The sequence below is a fragment of the Atractosteus spatula genome, chromosome 6 (genome assembly GCF_055471065.1).
Source record: "Atractosteus spatula isolate fAtrSpa1 chromosome 6, fAtrSpa1.hap1, whole genome shotgun sequence".
NCBI classification, from domain to species: Eukaryota; Metazoa; Chordata; class Actinopteri; order Semionotiformes; family Lepisosteidae; genus Atractosteus; species Atractosteus spatula.
In genome coordinates, this window is record NC_142711.1 from 15,201,337 (window position 1) to 15,223,963 (window position 22,627).

At 44.6% G+C, this 22,627-nt stretch overlaps 1 protein-coding gene across 1 annotated transcript in view; it reads left to right on the forward strand.

The window, feature by feature from the left end:
• The first annotated feature begins 474 nt into the window (after window positions 1–474).
• Window positions 475–22,627, forward strand: part of LOC148832034 (uncharacterized) — a 55,716-nt gene continuing 33,563 nt past the window's right edge. Inside the window, exons 1-4 of the mRNA XM_088919469.1 lie at window positions 475–530; window positions 5,464–5,534; window positions 5,768–5,813; window positions 6,479–22,330. Coding sequence (XP_088775595.1) covers window positions 5,495–5,534; window positions 5,768–5,813; window positions 6,479–22,330 — 15,938 coding nt within the window. The 5' untranslated portion in view covers window positions 475–530; window positions 5,464–5,494. The remainder of the gene's footprint in view (window positions 531–5,463; window positions 5,535–5,767; window positions 5,814–6,478; window positions 22,331–22,627) is intronic.

Genomic DNA, 22,627 nt, shown 5'->3' on the forward strand with positions numbered 1-22,627 from the left:
AATGTACGGAATAACCCCCTGATTGATCGTGCGAATACATCTCTTCTGTTCTCTAGTTCTTTTTTTAACACGCCAGAACTTGTGTCTGAAAACAAAAATAAATAAATATACATGTATACATTTGGAATTTTCAAAGGTTAAACAAAATATATTTCAGCATTAACAGTAAAACGCCTGTTCGGGTTTTCAATCGTTTGTTTTTTTGCCTCATCTACAAACTTTGGTGTGCATCAAAACCTATTCGTAAAATCCAGGCTTTTCACTATAATATTTAGCAATGTAGACTGTAAGGAATTACTGTATGCAATGACGCCATCGGCTAATGGCAACGTACGTTGTCTGACGTCACCGTTCCACTTATAATTGCACCTACTTCCCGACCTTTTCCAGAACAGCTCAGTCCGTTAATCTGGGCGACGTGTAGATATTGATCGAGTTAAGGGATACAAACGAACAGGTATCCAACGTATTGAAAGACAGTTCACAGCAGCACTTCAGGTGTGCCAAAACAAGACGACAGAGAGAACAAGGTAAGAGATGATTTGCTTTTGTGAAGTTGATTTGCTTTTTTTCTGCGGTGATTTTGTACACAAGAAATAACTCCACAGAACTTTGTGTTTTTGTAGTTGTTGCGTTGACTAACTCGAGGATATTTAAAAGTTTTGAGATGGTAGCAGTATGGTATTAATGGCTTAGTTAATATTCATGTATTTGGTTAGTTAATCCCCGAGATGTGTGCTTAATTTTTTAAAGATTATATTGGAATCAGAAGCATGTACTGTAGATAACGAAACAAGATAATGAGACAAAGAATAACAGCGCTACAGTCGTGATGCTAACTCGCTTTCAATTTGTAACTAATTGATCGAATTAACTGTTTCTTAAACCAGGGTATCTGCTTCAATTTCATGGCTGAACAGTTTGTTCCACACTCCCACAACCCTTTGGGTAAAGAAATTCCTCCTGTTGTCAATCTTAAATTTGCTTCCACAAAGTCCTCCGATTTGTGTTGCACTGATGATTTTCTAGAAATCAGATGGTTTGACATTGTCAGATTTTGATTACTTGGATCGGGTCCCCTCGCAGTATTCCTGGTTCGACACTAAAGGATATGTATTTGTAACTTGTGTGTTCTAGTCTCATAATTGTCTGTGTATATTCCGTTTATTTCACTTGTGTATCTGTGAGCGTTGTTCTTTATAAAATGTTTGACTCTTATTCTCACGGCTTTGCCGCAGTGCTGAGCTGAAAGGTGCTTTTTCCCTTTTACAGGGACAGTACAGTAGCAAGTTTCAGACGTTACAGATTGTGCATATAAGAAGGAATTAAAAAGCATTACTGAAATGACTGTGAGAGATTTTTTGTTTCTAGTTCCGACAGTTTAAGGAGAACTCTTTTTAATCGATGGGATTTCAGTCCTGTTACGCTGACAGCCACAATCTAAAAAAGGTGTAAAACACCAAAAGGTATAGAAAATCAGCAAAGTTCTGTAAAACATGAAACAAGCAAAGCAGTGATACCGGTGACTTGCCTTGGCTGAAAAACGTCTGGCAGACTGTGCCGTCGGTACACCTGTTTGTTAATGCTTCATGGCAGCGCCTTTTTGGTTTACTGAGGTTCAGATAACTGTTTTTTTTTTCGTAATTAGCGTTTTTTTATTGCAGAACATTCTGAAGACACTTTTTAAAATCGAATTCAGATTTCGCGTTACCTGTTCTTAAGGTATCGATATAAAAGCAACAGGGATAGCTGATGTCTCAGTGCCATAACACTGTAGGCTGAGCCCCATAAACATTCATACTGTACGCCGAGTGACAGCCACTCTGCAAACCGCTGGCAGAGCCAGGAGCTCACGGGATATTCGCCGGATGGTGTCATTCGCCGGCTCCAGCCGTCTCTCTCCTTTCATGCGTCCTTTCATAGGTGCGTCTCACCTATGACTCTTGTTTTTCTCATTTGCTTTGTTGCCTTTTTTCAGCTTTTCATACAAGGTCCTCTTTTTTTTGGCAACTCGCGGTTGATTAATAAGGTAATCTGTCTAGACTTGGCAGCAACCTAACTAGTTGAACTTGTTGGAGCCCACGTACTGTATGAATTTCAGAAAGCAGACAAGAGAGGGAAAAAAAAGTAGTTTCATTCCTTTAGCTGCTCGCATTTTTCGATAGTTCACGAACGAGATAATACAACAAGTAGACTAAATTGAGGACCCCCAAATCGAAGGAATCTGGTAGCTTTTTCTTACAAGCGGAAAGTTAGAATGGAGGACCCTCTGATAGTGGAAAACAAATGCAATTGGAAAGACGCTGTCACTGATAAGATGCTTCATGCAGAGCTCATGGCTCCGAGGTCCTGGGTTTGATTCTAGCTCAGGCTGACCGTCCTGTAGGCTTCGCATGTTCTCCCTGTATTTTAGGTCGTTCTCCCGGGAGCTCCTCTTCGCTCCCACACAGTGAACAGTAAGCACATGCAGGGCAGGGTTGATCGGCTGTCCTAAATCGCCCCTCTTCCCTCAGGAGTTTTTAAGACTTCGTTCTGTAAGGTGGTTGTAATAAGATAAGATATAACTTTATTGTCCATCCAAAACGGTGAAAATTTGTTTTTTGGTATCACCGTACATACTGTAACTTCAAACAAAAAACACTCGACATACAATACAAGTGAGTAAAAGCGAACAATAGTCATAGACATGCAACAGAACGCACAGTTTACACAGATCTTTCTGTCCATATCAAGCTGCCATTACACTAATCTGATTGTAGCTCCATGCAGTGAAAAGTCACTTTATTGCGTTCAATATGAGGGGACAACATTAGGGGACAAGGTTTTCTTGTATTTAATTTTCTTGGTCAGAGGCATACTGTACGCCTCTCAGAAGGTAGTGGTTGAAAATGGGAATAAAGAAGGTGGAAAGAGTCGACAATGTGAAGCTCAGCTTTCTTTAAAACTGCATTATAATGAAACTGTGGTCGACCAATTATTTTACCAGCAGTATCAACAATTCTGGCCAATTTCCCTTTACTCTAATGACAACGCTAATACCATAGCTCTCAGAACAACAAAATGAGCACGTTGGGCAGAACGGCGTCCTCTCATTAGTGTTCTGATGACCTAACGATTTAATTGAGCTGAGAAAGTACAGTACTGTATGTTTCATTAAGGACTACTGTAAGGCACACTGAAATAAGTATACTGTTTGTCAAAGACATGAGCAAAACGTCAATTTTTTTCACCACAACTGTGACAAGCATACAGTATTTAACATTCATAGTATTTCGTTTAATTGATGAAGACAAAATTCAGAGTTTAAAAAAGACTGATTATATCGAATGTTTGTTTATTTGCATTCAGATATTCACGTAATAATTTGTCGGACTCTATGGATGCAATTCCGGCTCAGGATTCAGTCCAGTTTTAATAACTGTGTACCATTACCATTAGACCAGGCGCGCGATTCTGGCGCAGGGTAACCGCGCAGGCGGTAAAAACTTAACGGCTGAACAGACCCTAAGTCAGGCGTAAAACGTGATATTTTCTTTACTCGGTGTTACTGTCATTACTGTTTCCTAAAAATAGGGTAAGGTGACCTATCTCCAAATTTCATCAGCCGTTACTGGCTTGGCCTCGTCTTTTTCCAGCGCAATCCTAAACGCTTCCCGAAATGCGCAGCGGTTTACTGGCGCTGAATAATGTATAATGAAGATCCAGTGGAAGTTTTATATCTACTTAAATGCTTTCTGCGCTATTAAGTTAAACGATTCGCGCTATTGTACTATATATACTGTACAGTAGTTGAACGTTTCTGTGTCCACTGTTTTCTAGGGAACTACTTATCACTGGTATAGTTATTACTTTACCTTAAAAGCTTACAAAGTAAATTGATACGTAACGAGACACCGCAGGAGCTGCACAATATTTTGCTATATCCTTATTAATATTTCAATTAATAGGCGTATTTTCTGTTTTCATCATTGTAACATCATAGCAGAGTTATGCATCATCCTAATTTATGCCTATAATTGTTTATTGATCAGACACAGTTAAGACATAAATTACGCTTGATTTCCGGTTGAATGGCTCACCGTATGGTAATGTCAGCAATTAAAAATATTTACTGGTGCTAAAACTGAAGCAATTGTAAGAAGCTATTCTGTTCAGTATTGAAGCCTCTTGACTCAAGATTACAGTCACGGTTGTTTTCGAGTTTAATACACTAACAGGCGTATTAATGCTGTATAGAAGCTTGACATTTTTGTGCAACATGATTAGGACCTCAAGAAAATAAGACACTCGTTTGAGAAAAATAATCAAGGTTCAATGTCATAAATAATTTTAATGTTACTGTATTTCTGAAAATGTGTGATACCATACTTTCAGGGTGGGTCTAACACAATTCAATTATAAAACAATAGGCAAAAATACCGGGATTTCCTAAATACTGAACAAATTGTCCTTGTTGCATTTGTGTCTGTTCATAAGCTATCTGAACAGCACACCCTCCTCATTGCATTAATACATTTCAAGAGAGTGGAGTTTATTCAGTTGACAAATATTTAACTTTTTTTCTTCTGTATTGTGCTTCTATGATATCATAGCTAATGTTTGTATACCTTGTCAGTAGCTTTGTAGCTCTGGTATCTTTATGTCCAAATGCAGCATAATGAGCTTTCATGATTACTTGTACTTTTTTGTAATTTTGTAATTCAGTACAGCGGAGATCAATCAATGCCTGAATGCGTATGGGAATTCATTCAAATTATTTCCAACACTAAAGCTTTTTTAGAGTGGGTGTGTCATGTAGTCTCCCTCCAAGATCAAAGATTTGCTTGAGTCTCTCATGGCCTCCCGATCCAAAAAGGAAGTCTTATTTGAACTCTATGTTCAAACATTGTCACAATTATTTCCAGCTCAGTGTATGGAAACATTCAACCCCATCTCCAGTTGTTCATTTCTTAAATGCATTATTTGGCAATGATTTCTTTTCTCACTTCGTTGAACACCTATTTTGTAATATTGTGCAGGTGTAATGTTCCACTTAAATGGTGAGGCTTCCTGACCTGCTCTATACCAGTGACAGATAACGCTCAGGGCTAGGAGTGTTACTGACGAACAAGTGCGTGGTCTGTCAAGTCACTTAGCCAGAAAAACAATGACAGGGAACAGACATCAACAGGGGGCAGTCAAAACCTAGTTTAATGTTACTGAGAAAATGCATGAGGCGAAATAACACCAGAATAAAATCATCCTGACATGCAAGGAAAAAGAAATGCAAAGTGTTTGTAGTCCTTCATCCCCTCAATGAATAAACTCAACTCTACTGCCCAGTCTGTTCATACTCAGATGAGCGTATAATGAAGAGCACTTGAATGAATTTGCTAAACTTCAGGAAAAGATGTGTCTCCCCGTGTGTGCAGTGTCCAGCTGAAGTGCATGCTGACCCCACATTCTCTCCTTGTTTCCACTCAGAAGGTGAGCACCTTCTGCAAGAAGTTGGAGAATGAAACCAAGGGAAGCAAAGGGCCTGTTTCTCCTAGTTGGTATGTACCCATTTTTTGACCATATGTATATCACTCTCAATATTCTTGGTTTTGAAAGGCACTCCTTTCTTGTAAAGGTCTTGTAAACACAGAAATGGGATCATCATTATGTACAGGAGACATCAACCCTTTGACATCAACAATTATTGTAGGGCTGTAATATTGTTGTAGAAGGTAATGAAACTCTTGCCTGTCAGGTACTCTGTATTTGTCCTTTATCTTCTTTCCTGCAGCCTGTGTCTGCTGGCAGATCACTGGGACTGAGGATACAAACACAACGTAAGTCAACAGCTTTGTTCCTGAGATTCCTCTGTGTGGTGTGATTTGGTCAGCAGTTATTCTAGTAAGGCACAATGCCTTGGGACAACATTGTGTTTCACATGTCACATCTATGTTCAAGAGATGAAGGGGGCGTAGACTATCCATACTAATGAGACAATGTGCTATATAGACTGATGAATGGGGGGAAGGATAAGACATCAGACCTCGGAAATGAATTGTAATTGCAAACAAGACCCAAAGACAGAAAGTGCAAAGTTTTGCATTAAAGCCTGGAAAGCTCAGCCATTAGAACATTAGAATTTTAATAAAGTTCCAGTTTAGGCAGTATGGTCTTCTTCTACTAAACAACTTAGAACATTACCTCTTCTCATTTATATCTTATACTGTGAAAATGAGGCCAAAGCACTGTTATAGCAAAGTGGATTGCAATTCAAGATCTCGACTAAACTGTTCAAAAGTAATCATATGGGGGGTATTTTGTATATACAAAGGAAACAATGTTTGCATATTGATGTACTTTGCGACTTTGTTTTACATTGTAGTTTGATTGTTGTTAAAATTCAAGATAATTATGCTCTGTATCCAGACATTCAAAGGGCCACAATGCAATACAATGTAAAAACATGAAAAATCCCATTTGATCTGTATTTCTTCCAATTCAGGACAATGTCTCTACAGACAAGTGAGTCTGCAACAGAAAGCACAATGGAACCAACAGCCACAACTACACCTGAATCCACCACAACAACAGCTACACCACCAACCACAACCACACCTGCCCCCATTACAACAACACCTTCTCCATCAACTACAACTCTACCAACAACAACCACTCCTGTCTCTACCTCTACAACTCCCCCACCTACCATAACTACAACTGTTCCAACAACCACCCTTGAATCCACCACTTCATTAACAACTTCCCCACCAACCACTACTACAACAATACCCACTACAACAACTAACCCACCAACTACAACTAAATCAACAATAACCACACCTCTATCCACCACCACTACAACGACCCCACCAGCTACAACTACAACTGAACCAACAACAACCACACCTCTACCCACAACAACTAACCCACCAACTACAACTGAACCAACAACAACCACACCTCTACCCACCACAACAACTAATCCACCAACTGCAACTACAACTACACCACCAACAACTACACCTCTATCCACCACCACTATAACGACCCCACCAATTACAACTACAACGGAACCAACAACAACTACACCTCTACCCACCACAACAACTAACCCACCAACTACAACTACAACTGAACCAACAACCACAACTGAATCCACCACCACTACAACGACCCCACCAACTACAACTACAACTGAACCAATAACAACCACATCTCTACCCACCACAACATCTAACCCACCAACTACAACTACAACTGAACCAACAACCACACCTGAGTCCACCAGCACTACGACGAACCCACCAACTACAACTACAACTGAACTAACAACCACACCTGAATCCACCACCACTACAACGACCCCACCAAGTACAACTACACCTGAACCAACAACCACACCTGAATCCACCACCATTACAACAACTCCACCAACTACAACTACAACTGAACCAACAACAACCACACCTCTACCCACCACAACAACTAACCCACCAACTACAACTACAACTGAACCAACAACCACACCTGAATCCACCACCACTACAACGACCCCACCAACTACAACTACAACTGAACCAACAACAACCACGCCTCTACCCACCACAACAACTAACCCACCAACTACAACTACAACTGAACCAACAACCACACCTGAATCCACCACCACTACAACGACCCCACCAACTACAACTACAGCTGAACCAACAACAACCACACCTGAATCCACCACCACTACAACGACCCCACCAACTACAACTACAACTGAACCAACAACAACCTCCCCTCTACCCACCACGTCTAACCCACCAACTACAACTACACCTGAACCAACAACAACCACACCTGAATCCACCACCACTACAACGACCCCACCAACTACAACTACACCTGAACCAAAAACAACCACACCTGAATCCACCACTACTACAACAACCCCACCAACTACAACTACAACTGAACCAACAACAACCACACCTCTATCCACTACCACTACAACAACCCCACCAACTACAACTACAACTGAACCAACAACAACCACACTTGTACCCACCACAACAACTAACCCACCAACTACAACTACAACTGAACCAACAACAACCACACCTCTACCCACCACAACAACAACCCCACCAACTACAACTACAACTGAGCCTACAACAACCACACCTCTACCCACCACAACGTCTAACCCACCAACTACAACAACAGCTGAACCAACAACCACACCTGAATCCACCACCACTACAACGACCCCACCAACCAAAACTACAACTGAGCCTACAACAACCACACCTCTACCCACCACAACGTCTAACCCACCAACTACAACTACAACTACAACTGCACCAACAACAACCACACCTCTATTCACCACCACTACAACCCAACCAACTACAACTACAACTGAACCAACAACAACCACACCTCTACCCACCACAACAACTAACCCACCAACTACAACTACAACTGAACCAACAACCACACCTGAATCCACCACCACTACAACGACCCCACCAACTACAACTACAACTGAACCAACAACAACCACACCTTTACCCACCACCACTACAACAACCCCACCAACTACAACTACAACTGAACCAACAACCACACCTCTATCCACTACCACTACAACGACCCCACCAACTACAACTACAACTGAACCAACAACAACCACACCTCTACCCACCACAACGTCTAACCCACCAACTACAACTACAACTGCACCAACAACAACCACACCTCTATTCACCACCACTACAACTCCACCAACTACAACTACAACTGAACCAACAACAACCACACCTCTACCCACCACAACAACTAACCCACCAACTACAACTACAACTGAACCAACAACCACACCTGAATCCACCACCACTACAACGACCCCACCAACTACAACTACAACTGAACCAACAACAACCACGCCTCTACCCACCACAACAACTAACCCACCAACTACAACTACAACTGAACCAACAACCACACCTGAATCCACCACCACTACAACGACCTCACCAACTACAACTACAGCTGAACCAACAACAACCACACCTGAATCCACCACCACTACAACGACCCCACCAACTACAACTACAACTGAACCAACAACAACCTCCCCTCTACCCACCACGTCTAACCCACAAACTACAACTACACCTGAACCAACAACAACCACACCTGAATCCACCACTACTACAACGACCCCGCCAACTACAACTACAACTGAACCAACAACAACCACAGCTCTGTCCACCACCACTACAACAACCCCACCAACTACAACTACAACTGAACCAACAACAACCACACCTCTATCCACTACCACTACAACAACCCCACCAACTACAACTACAACTGAACCAACAACAACCACACCTCTACCCACCACAACAACTAACCCACCAACTACAACTACAACTGAACCAACAACCACACCTGTATCCACCACCACTACAACGACCCCAGCAACTACAACTACAACTGAACCAAAAACAACCACACCTGAATCCACCACCACTACAACGACCCCACCAACTACAACTACAACTGAACCAACAACAACCACCCCTTTATCCACCACGTCTAACCCACCAACTACAACTACACCTGAACTAACAACCACCACACCTGAATCCACCACTACTACAACGACCCCACCAACTACAACTACAACTGAACCAACAACAACCACCCCTCTACCCACCACGTCTAACCCACCAACTACAACTACACCTGAACCAACAACAACCACACCTGAATCCACCACTACTACAACGACCCCACCAACTACAACTACAACTGAACCAACAACAACCACACCTGAATCCACCACCACTACAACGACCCCACCAACTACAACTACACCTGAACCAACAACCACACCTGAATCCACCACTACTACAACAACCCCACCAACTACAACTACAACTGAACCAACAACAACCACACCTCGATCCACTACCACTACAACAACCCCACCAACTACAACTACAACTGAACCAACAACAACCACACTTCTACCCACCACAACAACTAACCCACCAACTACAACTACAACTGAACCAACAACAACCACACCTCTACCCACCACAACAACAACCCCACCAACTACAACTACAACTGAGCCTACAACAACCACACCTCTACCCACCACAACGTCTAACCCACCAACTACAACTACAACTGAACCGACAACCACACCTGAATCCACCACCACTACAACGACCCCACCAACTACAACTACAACTGAGCCTACAACAACCACACCTCTACCCACCACAACGTCTAACCCACCAACTACAACTACAACCGCACCAACAACAACCACACCTCTATTCACCACAACAACTAACCCACCAACTACAACTACAACTGAACCAACAACCACACCTCTATCCACCACAACAACTAACCCACCAACTACAACTACAACTGAACCAACAACCACACCTCTATCCACCACAACAACTAACCCACCAACTACAACTACATCTGAACCAACAACCACACCTCTATCCACCACAACAACTAACCCACCAACTACAACTACAACTGAACCAACAACCACACCTCTATCCACCACAACAACTAACCCACCAACTACAACTACAACTGAACCAACAACCACACCAGAATCCACCACCACTACAACGACCCCACCAACTACAACTACAACTGAACCAACAACAACCACACCTGAATCCACCACCACTACAACGACCCCACCAACTACAACTACAACTGAACCAACAACAACCACACCTCTACCCACCACAACAACTAATCCACCAACTACAACTACAACTGAACCAACAACCACACCAGAATCCACCACCACTACAACGACCCCACCAACTACAACTACAACTGAACCAACAACAACCACACCTGAATCCACCACCACTACAACAACCCCACCAACTACAACTACAACTGAACCAACAACAACCACACCTCTACCCACCACAACAACTAACCCACCAACTACAACTACAACTGAACCAACAACCACACCTCTATCCACCACAACAACTAACCCACTAACTACAACTACAACTGAACCAACAACCACACCAGAATCCACCACCACTACAACGACCCCAGCAACTACAACTACAACTGAACCAACAACCGCACCTCTACCAACCACGTCTAACCCACCAACTACAACTACACCTGAACCAACAACAACCACACCTGAATCCACCACTACTACAACGACCCCACCAACTACAACTTCAACTGAACCAACAACAACCACACCTCTACCCACCACTACAACTAGCCCACCAACTACAACTGAACCAACAACAACCACACCTCTGTCCACCACCACTACAATGACCCCACCAACAACAACTACAACTGAACCAACAACAACCACACCTCTACCCACCACAACGTCTAACCCACCAACTACAACCACACCTGAACCAACAACAACCACACTTCTACCCACCACAACAACTAACCCACCAACTACAACTACAACTGAACCAACAACAACCACACCTCTACTCACCACAACATCTAACCCACCAACTACAACTACAACTGAACCGACAACCACACCTGAATCCACCACCACTACAACGACCCCACCAACTACAACTACAACTGAGCCTACAACAACCACACCTCTACCCACCACAACGTCTAACCCACCAACTACAACTACAACCGCACCAACAACAACCACACCTCTATTCACCACAACAACTAACCCACCAACTACAACTACAACTGAACCAACAACAACCACACCTCTACCCACCACAACGTCTAACCCACCAACTACAACTACAACTGAACCGACAACCACACCTGAATCCACCACCACTACAACGACCCCACCAACTACAACTACAACTGAGCCTACAACAACCACACCTCTACCCACCACAACGTCTAACCCACCAACTACAACTACAACCGCACCAACAACAACCACACCTCTATTCACCACAACAACTAACCCACCAACTACAACTACAACTGAACCAACAACCACACCTCTATCCACCACAACAACTAACCCACCAACTACAACTACAACTGAACCAACAACCACACCTCTATCCACCACAACAACTAACCCACCAACTACAACTACATCTGAACCAACAACCACACCTCTATCCACCACAACAACTAACCCACCAACTACAACTACAACTGAACCAACAACCACACCTCTATCCACCACAACAACTAACCCACCAACTACAACTACAACTGAACCAACAACCACACCAGAATCCACCACCACTACAACGACCCCACCAACTACAACTACAACTGAACCAACAACAACCACACCTGAATCCACCACCACTACAACGACCCCACCAACTACAACTACAACTGAACCAACAACAACCACACCTCTACCCACCACAACAACTAATCCACCAACTACAACTACAACTGAACCAACAACCACACCAGAATCCACCACCACTACAACGACCCCACCAACTACAACTACAACTGAACCAACAACAACCACACCTGAATCCACCACCACTACAACAACCCCACCAACTACAACTACAACTGAACCAACAACAACCACACCTCTACCCACCACAACAACTAACCCACCAACTACAACTACAACTGAACCAACAACCACACCTCTATCCACCACAACAACTAACCCACTAACTACAACTACAACTGAACCAACAACCACACCAGAATCCACCACCACTACAACGACCCCAGCAACTACAACTACAACTGAACCAACAACCGCACCTCTACCAACCACGTCTAACCCACCAACTACAACTACACCTGAACCAACAACAACCACACCTGAATCCACCACTACTACAACGACCCCACCAACTACAACTTCAACTGAACCAACAACAACCACACATCTGTCCACCACCACCACAACAACCCCACCAACTACAACTACAACTGAACCAACAACCACACCTGAATCCACCACCACTACAACGACTCCACCAACTACAACTACAACTGAACCAACAACAACCACACCTCTACCCACCACTACAACTAGCCCACCAACTACAACTGAACCAACAACAACCACACCTCTGTCCACCACCACTACAATGACCCCACCAACAACAACTACAACTGAACCAACAACAACCACACCTCTACCCACCACAACGTCTAACCCACCAACTACAACCACACCTGAACCAACAACAACCACACCTGAATCCACCACTACTACAACGACCCCACCAACTACAACTACAACTGAACCAACAACAACCACACCTCTACTCACCACAACATCTAACCCACCAACTACAACTACAACTGAACCAACAACCACACCTGAATCCACCACCACTACAATGACCCCACCAACTACAACTACAACTGAACCAACAACAACCACACCTCTACCCACCACTACAACTAACCCACCAACTACAACTGAACCAACAACAACCACACCTCTACCCACCACAACGTCTAACCCACCAACTACAACTACACCTGAACCAACAACAACCACACCTGAATCCACCACTACTACAACGACCCCACCAACTACAACTACAACTGAACCAACAACAACCACACCTCTACCCACCACTACAACTAACCCACCTACTACAACTGAACCAACAACAACCACACCTCTGTCCACCACCACTACAACAACCCCACCAACTACAACTACAACTGAACCAACAACCACACCTCTGTCCACCACCACTACAACGACCCCATCAACTACAACTACAACTGAACCAACAACAACCACACCTCTACCCACCATGTCTAACCCACCAACTACAACTACAACTGAACCAACAACCACACCTCTGTCCACCACTACTACAACAACCCCACCAACTACAACTACAACTGAACCAACAACCACACCTGAATCCACCACCACTACAACGACCCCATCAACTACAACTACAACTGAACCAACAACAACCACACCTCTACCCACCACAACGTCTAACCCACCAACTACAACCACACCTGAACCAACAACAACCACACCTGAATCCACCACTACTACAACGACCCCACCAACTACAACTACAACTGAACCAACAACAACCACACCTCTACTCACCACAACATCTAACCCACCAACTACAACTACAACTGAACCAACAACCACACCTGAATCCACCACCACTACAACGACCCCACCAACTACAACTACAACTGAACCAACAACAACCTCACCTCTACCCACCACTACAACTAACCCACCAACTACAACTGAACCAACAACAACCACACCTCTACCCACCACAACGTCTAACCCACCAACTACAACTACACCTGAACCAACAACAACCACACCTGAATCCACCACTACTACAACGACCCCACCAACTACAACTACAACTGAACCAACAACAACCACACCTCTACCCACCACAACAACTAACCCACCAACTACAACTACAACTGAACGAACAACCACACCTGAATCCACCACCACTACAACAACCCCACCAACTACAACTACAACTGAACCAACAACCACACCTCTACCCACCACTACAACTAACCCACCTACTACAACTGAACCAACAACAACCACACCTCTGTCCACCACCACTACAACAACCCCACCAACTACAACTACAACTGAACCAACAACCACACCTCTGTCCACCACCACTACAACAACCCCACCAACTACAACTACAACTGAACCAACAACCACACCTGAATCCACCACCACTACAACGACCCCATCAACTACAACTACAACTGAACCAACAACAACCACACCTCTACCCACCACAACGTCTAACTCACCAACTACAACTACGCCTGAACCAACAACAACCACACCTGAATCCACCACTACTACAACGACCCCACCAACTACAACTACAACTGAACCAACAACAACCACACCTCTACCCACCACAACAACTAACCCACCAACTACAACTACAACTGAACCAACAACCACACCTGAATCCACCACTACTACAACGACCCCACCAACTACAACTACAACTGATCCAACAACAACCACACCTCTACTCACCACAACAACGACCCCACCAACTACAACTACAACTGAACCAACAACAACCACACCTCTACCCACCACTACAACTAACCCACCAACTACAACTGAACCAACAACAACCACACCTCTACCCACCACAACGTCTAACTCACCAACTACAACTACGCCTGAACCAACAACAACCACACCTGAATCCACCACTACTACAACGACCCCACCAACTACAACTACAACTGATCCAACAACAACCACACCTCTACTCACCACAACAACGACCCCACCAACTACAACTACAACTGAACCAACAACAACCACATCTCTACCCACCACATCGTCTAACCCACCAACTACAACTACAACTGAACCAACAACAACCACACCTCTACCCACCACAACAACTAACCCACCAACTACAACTACAACTGAACCAACAACCACACCTGAATCCACCACCACTACAATGACCCCACCAACTACAACTACAACTGAACCAACAACCACACCTGAATCCACCACCACTACAACGACCCCACCAACTACAACTACACCTGAACCAACAACAACCACACCTCTACCCACCACTACAACTAACCCACCAACTACAACTGAACCAACAACAACCACACCTCTGTCCACCACCACTACAACAACCCCACCAACTACAACTACAACTGAACCAACAACCACACCTCTGTCCACCACTACTACAACAACCCCACCAACTACAACTACAACTGAACCAACAACAACCACACCTCTACCCACCACAACGTCTAATCCACCAACTACAACTACACCTGAACCAACAACAACCACACCTGAATCCACCACTACTATAACGACCCCACCAGCTACAACTACAACTGAACTAACAACAACCACACCTCTACCCACCACTACAACTAACCCACCAACTACAACTGAACCAACAACAACCACACCTGAATCCACCACCACTACAACGACCCCACCAACTACAACTACACCTGAACCAACAACAACCACACCTATACCCACCACAACAACTAACCCACCAACTACAACTACAACTGAACCAACAACCACACCTGAATCCACCACCACAACAACGACCCCACCAACTACAACTACAACTGAACCAACAACAACCACACCTCTACCCACCACTACAACTAACCCACCAACTACAACTGAACCAACAACAACCACACCTCTGTCCACCACCACTACAACAACCCCACCAACTACAACTACAACTGAACCAACAACCACACCTCTGTCCACCACTACTACAACAACCCCACCAACTACAACTACAACTGAACCAACAACCACACCTGAATCCACCACCACTACAACGACCCCATCAACTACAACTACAACTGAACCAACAACAACCACACCTCTACCCACCACAACGTCTAATCCACCAACTACAACTACACCTGAACCAACAACAACCACACCTGAATCCACCACTACTACAACGACCCCCCCAACTACAACTACAACTGAACTAACAACAACCACACCTCTACCCACCACTACAACTAACCCACCAACTACAACTGAACCAACAACAACCACACCTGAATCCACCACCACTACAACGACCCCACCAACTACAACTACAACTGAACCAACAACAACCACACCTCTACCCACGACAACGTCTAATCCAGCAACTACAACTACACCTGAACCAACAACAACCACACCTGAATCCACCACTACTACAACGACCCCAACTACAACTACAACTGAACCAACAACAACCACACCTCTACCCACCACATCAACTAACCCACCAACTACAACTACAACTGAACCAACAACCACACCTGAATCCACCACTACTACAACGACCCCACCAACTACAACTACAACTGAACTAACAACAACCACACCTCTACCCACCACTACAACTAACCCACCAACTACAACTGAACCAACAACAACCACACCTGAATCCACCACCACTACAACGACCCCACCAACTACAACTACAACTGAACCAACAACAACCACACCTCTACCCACCACAACTTCTAACCCACCAACTACAACTACACCTGAACCAACAACAACCACACCTGAATCCACCACCACTACAACGACCCCACCAACTACAACTACAACTGAACCAACAACAACCACACCTCTACCCACCACAACAACTAACCCACCAACTACAACTACAACTGAACCAACAACAAGCACACCTCTACCCACCACAACAACTAACCCACCAACTACAACTACACATGAACCAACAACAACCACACCTGAATCCACCACTACTACAACGACCCCACCAACCACAACTACAAGTGAGCCTACAACAACCACACCTCTACCCACCACTACAACTAACCCACCAACTACAACTGAACCAACAACAACCACACCTCTGTCCACCACCACTACAACTACCACACCAATTACAACTACAACTGAACCAACATCAACCACACCTCTACCCACCACAACAACTAACCCACCAACTACAACTACAACTGAACCAACAACAACCACACCTCTACCCACCACAACAACTAACCCACCAACTACAACTACAACTGAACCAACAACCACACCTGAATCCACCACTACTACACCGATCCCACGAACTACAACTACAACTGAACCAACAACAACCACACCTTTACCCACCACAACTAACCCACCAACTACAACTATAACTGAACCAACAACCACACCTGAATCCACCACCACTACAACGACCCCACCAATTACAACTACAACTGAACCAACAACAACCACACCTCTACCCACCACAACAACTAACCCACCAACTACAACTACAACTGAACCAACAACAACCACACCTCTACCCACCACAACAACTAACCCACCAACTACAACTACAACTGAACCAACAACCACACCTGAATCCACCACCACTACAACGACCCCACCAACTACATCTACATCTGAACAAACAACAACCACACCTCTACCCACCACAACAACTAACCCACCAACTACAATTACAACTGAACCAACAACCACACCTGAATCCACCACCACAACAACGACCCCACCAATTACAACTACAACTGAACCAACAACAACCACACCTCTACCCACCACAACAACTAACCCACCAACTACAACTACAACTGAACCAACAACAACCACACCTCTACCCACCACAACAACTAACCCACCAACTACAACTACAACTGAACCAACAACCACACCTGAATCCACCACCACTACAACGACCCCACCAACTACAACTACAACTGAACCAACAACAACCACACCTCTACCCACCACAACGTCTAACCCACCAACTACAACTACACCTGAACCAACAACAACCACACCTGAATCCACCACTACTACAATGACCCTACCAACTACAACTACAACTGAACCAACAACAACCACACCTCTACCCACCACAACAACTAACCCTCCAACTACAACTGCAACTGAACCAACAACCACACCTGAATCCACCACCACTACAACGACCCCACCAACTACATCTACAACTGAACCAACAACAACCACACCTCTACCCACCACAACAACTAACCCACCAACTACAACTACAACTGAACCAACAACCACACCTGAATCCACCACCACTACAACGACCCCACCAACTACAACTACAACTGAACTAACAACAACCACACCTGAATCCACCACTACTACAACGACCCCACCAACTACAACTACAACTGAACCAACAACAACCACACCTCTACCCACCACAACAACTAACCCACCAACTAGAACTATAACTGAACCAACAACCACACCTGAATCCACCACCACTACAACGACCCCACCAACTACAACTACAACTGAACCAACAACAACCACACCTCTACCCACCACTACAACTAACCCACCAACTACAACTGAACCAACAACAACCACACCTGAATCCACCACCACTACAACGACCCCAACAACTACAACTACAACTGAACCAACAACAACCACACCTCAATCCACCACTACTACAACGACCCCACCAACTACAACTACAACTGAACCAACAACAACCACACCTCTACCCACCACAACATCTAATCCACCAACTACAACTACACCTGAACCAATAACAACCACACCTGAATCCACCACTACTACAATGACCCCACCAACTACAACTACAACTGAACCAACAACAACCACACCTCTACCCACCACAACAACTAACCCACCAACTACAACTACAGCTGAACCAACAACCACACCTGAATCCACCACCACTACAACGACCCCACCAACTACAACTACAACTGAGCCTACAACAACCACACCTCTACCCACCACAACGTCTAACCCACCAACTACAACTACAACTGCACCAACAACAACCACACCTCTATTCACCACCACTACAACGACCCCACCAACTACAACTACAACTGAACCAACAACAACCACACCTCTACCCACCACAACAACTAATCCACCAACTACAACTACAACTGAACCAACAACAACCACACCTCTACCCACCACAACGTCTAACCCACCAACTACAACTACAACTGAACCAACAACAACCACACCTGAATCCACCACCACTACAACGACCCCACCTACTACCACTACAACTGAACCAACAACAACCACATCTCTACCCACCACTACAACTAGCCCACCAACTACAACTGAACCAACAACAACCACACCTCTGTCCACCACCACTACAACAACCCCACCAACTACAACTACAACTGAACCAAGAACCACACCTCTGTCCACCACCACTACAACAACCCCACCAACTACAACTACAACTGAACCGACAACAACCACACCTCTACCCACCACAACGACCCCACCAATTACAACTACAACTGAACCAACAACAACCACACATCTACCCACCACAACAACTAACCCACCAACTACAACTACAACTGAACCAACAACAACCACACCTCTACCCACCACAACGACCCCACCAATTACAACTACAACTGAACCAACAACAACCACACATCTACCCACCACAACAACTAACCCACCAACTACAACTACAACTGAACCAACAACCACACCTCTGTCCACCACCACTACAACGACCCCACCAACTACAACTACAACTGAACCAACAACAACCACACCTGAATCTACCTCTACTACAACGACCCCACCAACTACAACTACAACTGAACCAACAACAACCACACCTCTACCCACCACAACGTCTATCCAACCCACTACAACTGAGCCAACAACAACCACACCTCTATCCACCACCACTACAACGACCGCACCAACTACATCTACAACTGAACCAACAACCACACCTGAATCCACCACCACTACAACGATCCCACCAACTAGATCTACAACTGAGGCAACAACAACCACACCTCTATCCACCACAACGTCTAACCCACCAACTACAACTACAACTGAACCAACAACCACATCTGGATCCACCACCACTACAATGACCCCACCAACTACAACTACAACTGAGCCAACAACCACAATTGAATCCACCACCACTACAACGACCCCACCAACTACAGCTACAACTGAACCAACAACCACACCTGAATCCACCACCACTACAACGACCCCACCAACTTCAACTACAACTGAACCAACAACTACACCTGAATCCACCACCACTACAACGACCCCACCAACTTCAACTACAACTGAACCAACAACAACCACACCTCCACTCACCACAACGTCTAACCCACCAACTACAGCTACAACTGAACCAACAACCACACCTGAATCCACCACCACTACAACGACCCCACCAACTACAACTACAACTGAACCAACAACAACCACACCTCTACCCACCATGTCTAACCCACCAACTACAACTACAACTGAACCAACAACCACACCTGAATCCACCACCACTACAACAACCCCACCAACTACAACTACAACTGAACCAACAACTACACCTCTACCCACCACAACATCTAACCCACCAACTACAACTACAACTGAACCAACAACAACCAGAGCTCTATCCACCACCAAAATGACCCCACCATCTACAACAGAACCAACAACAACCACACCTCTACCCACCACAATGACTAATCCACCAACTAGAACTACAAGTGAATCAACAACAACCACACCTCTATCCACCACCACTACAACAACCCCACTAACTACAACTACAACTGAACCAATAACAACCACACCTCTATCCTCTACCACTACAACAATCCCACCAACTACAACTACAACTGAGCCAACAACAACCACATCTCTGTCCACCACCACTACAACAACCCCACCAACTACGGCTACAACTGAACCAACAACAACCACACCTCTATCCAGCAAATCGTCTAACCCAACAACAACCACACCTGTCCCTACAACTACAAGTGCCCCACCAACCACAACTACAGCAGTACCAGCATCAACCACACTTGTATCCATCACAACTACCCAAGCAACCACAAGTACAACTGTACTAACAACCACAAGAAGCACAGCTGAATCCACCACCACAACAACATATACCCCACCAACCACGACTTCAGCTGTCCCCACCACTACAACAACTCCACCAACTACAAGTACCACTGTACCAACAACAATCACACCTGCCGCCATCACAATATCTCCCCCAACAAATCCAACTATACCAACAACAATCACACCTGTCCATACAACTACAACTAACCCACCAACCACAAATTCAACTCTACCAACAATAACCACACCTAAATCCACCACCACAAAAACTACCCCACTAATGACTACTACAATTGTACCGACAACAGCCACACCTGTATCCACTACATCAATAACTAGCTCACCAACCACAACTACAACGACAACCACACCTGATTCCACCACCACAGCTACAACTGTACTCACAACATCCACCCCTGAATCCACCACCATATCAACAACTACATTACCAACAACAAGTACAACTGTACCAACAGAAGGCACCTCTGAATCCACCACCCCATCAACAACTTCCCCACCAACCAAAACTACCACTTTTCCATTAGCAACCACACCTGTCCCCACAACTGAAACAACTACCCCACCCACAACAACCACAACTATTCTCACCACTACAACAACCACCCCTCCTACTACCACTGTGCAGATTCCAAAAACAACCCTAGCCTCTTCTGCAATACCTGTTTCAATTCCTATAAAAGTCACTGACACCGTACCCAATGCTGTCACAACTATTTCACTTGCAACAAATTCTACAAGCATCATCTCCACTCCAGCTTCTTCTCCCACATCATCTAATTCATCCACATCAATCTTCACTACTCCTGCCACTGCTACAGTAACCAGTACGGCAGATCTCAACACTACAGTTAATTCCAGCAAAACGTAAGTAAAGGCTTGTGTGACCTGATGTGTTATATTTTACAGACAACTTTTCATAAAAAACACCTAAAATTATTCTCAAAAGCCAAAACAATATAAGAAAATGTACATAACTTAAAGAACTAAGTAACCAATAAACAGATCCAGGAATCTGTTTTAGATCCATTGCTCAATTAGATTTGACTATAGACAGCACATTTTTAAATTTGCAGATCAAGCTACTATGTGCCAAAAAGCACAGGCATTAAACAGGAAACAAAAACATGTATTAGCCAGATAATTGATAAATGAAGTTCTGCA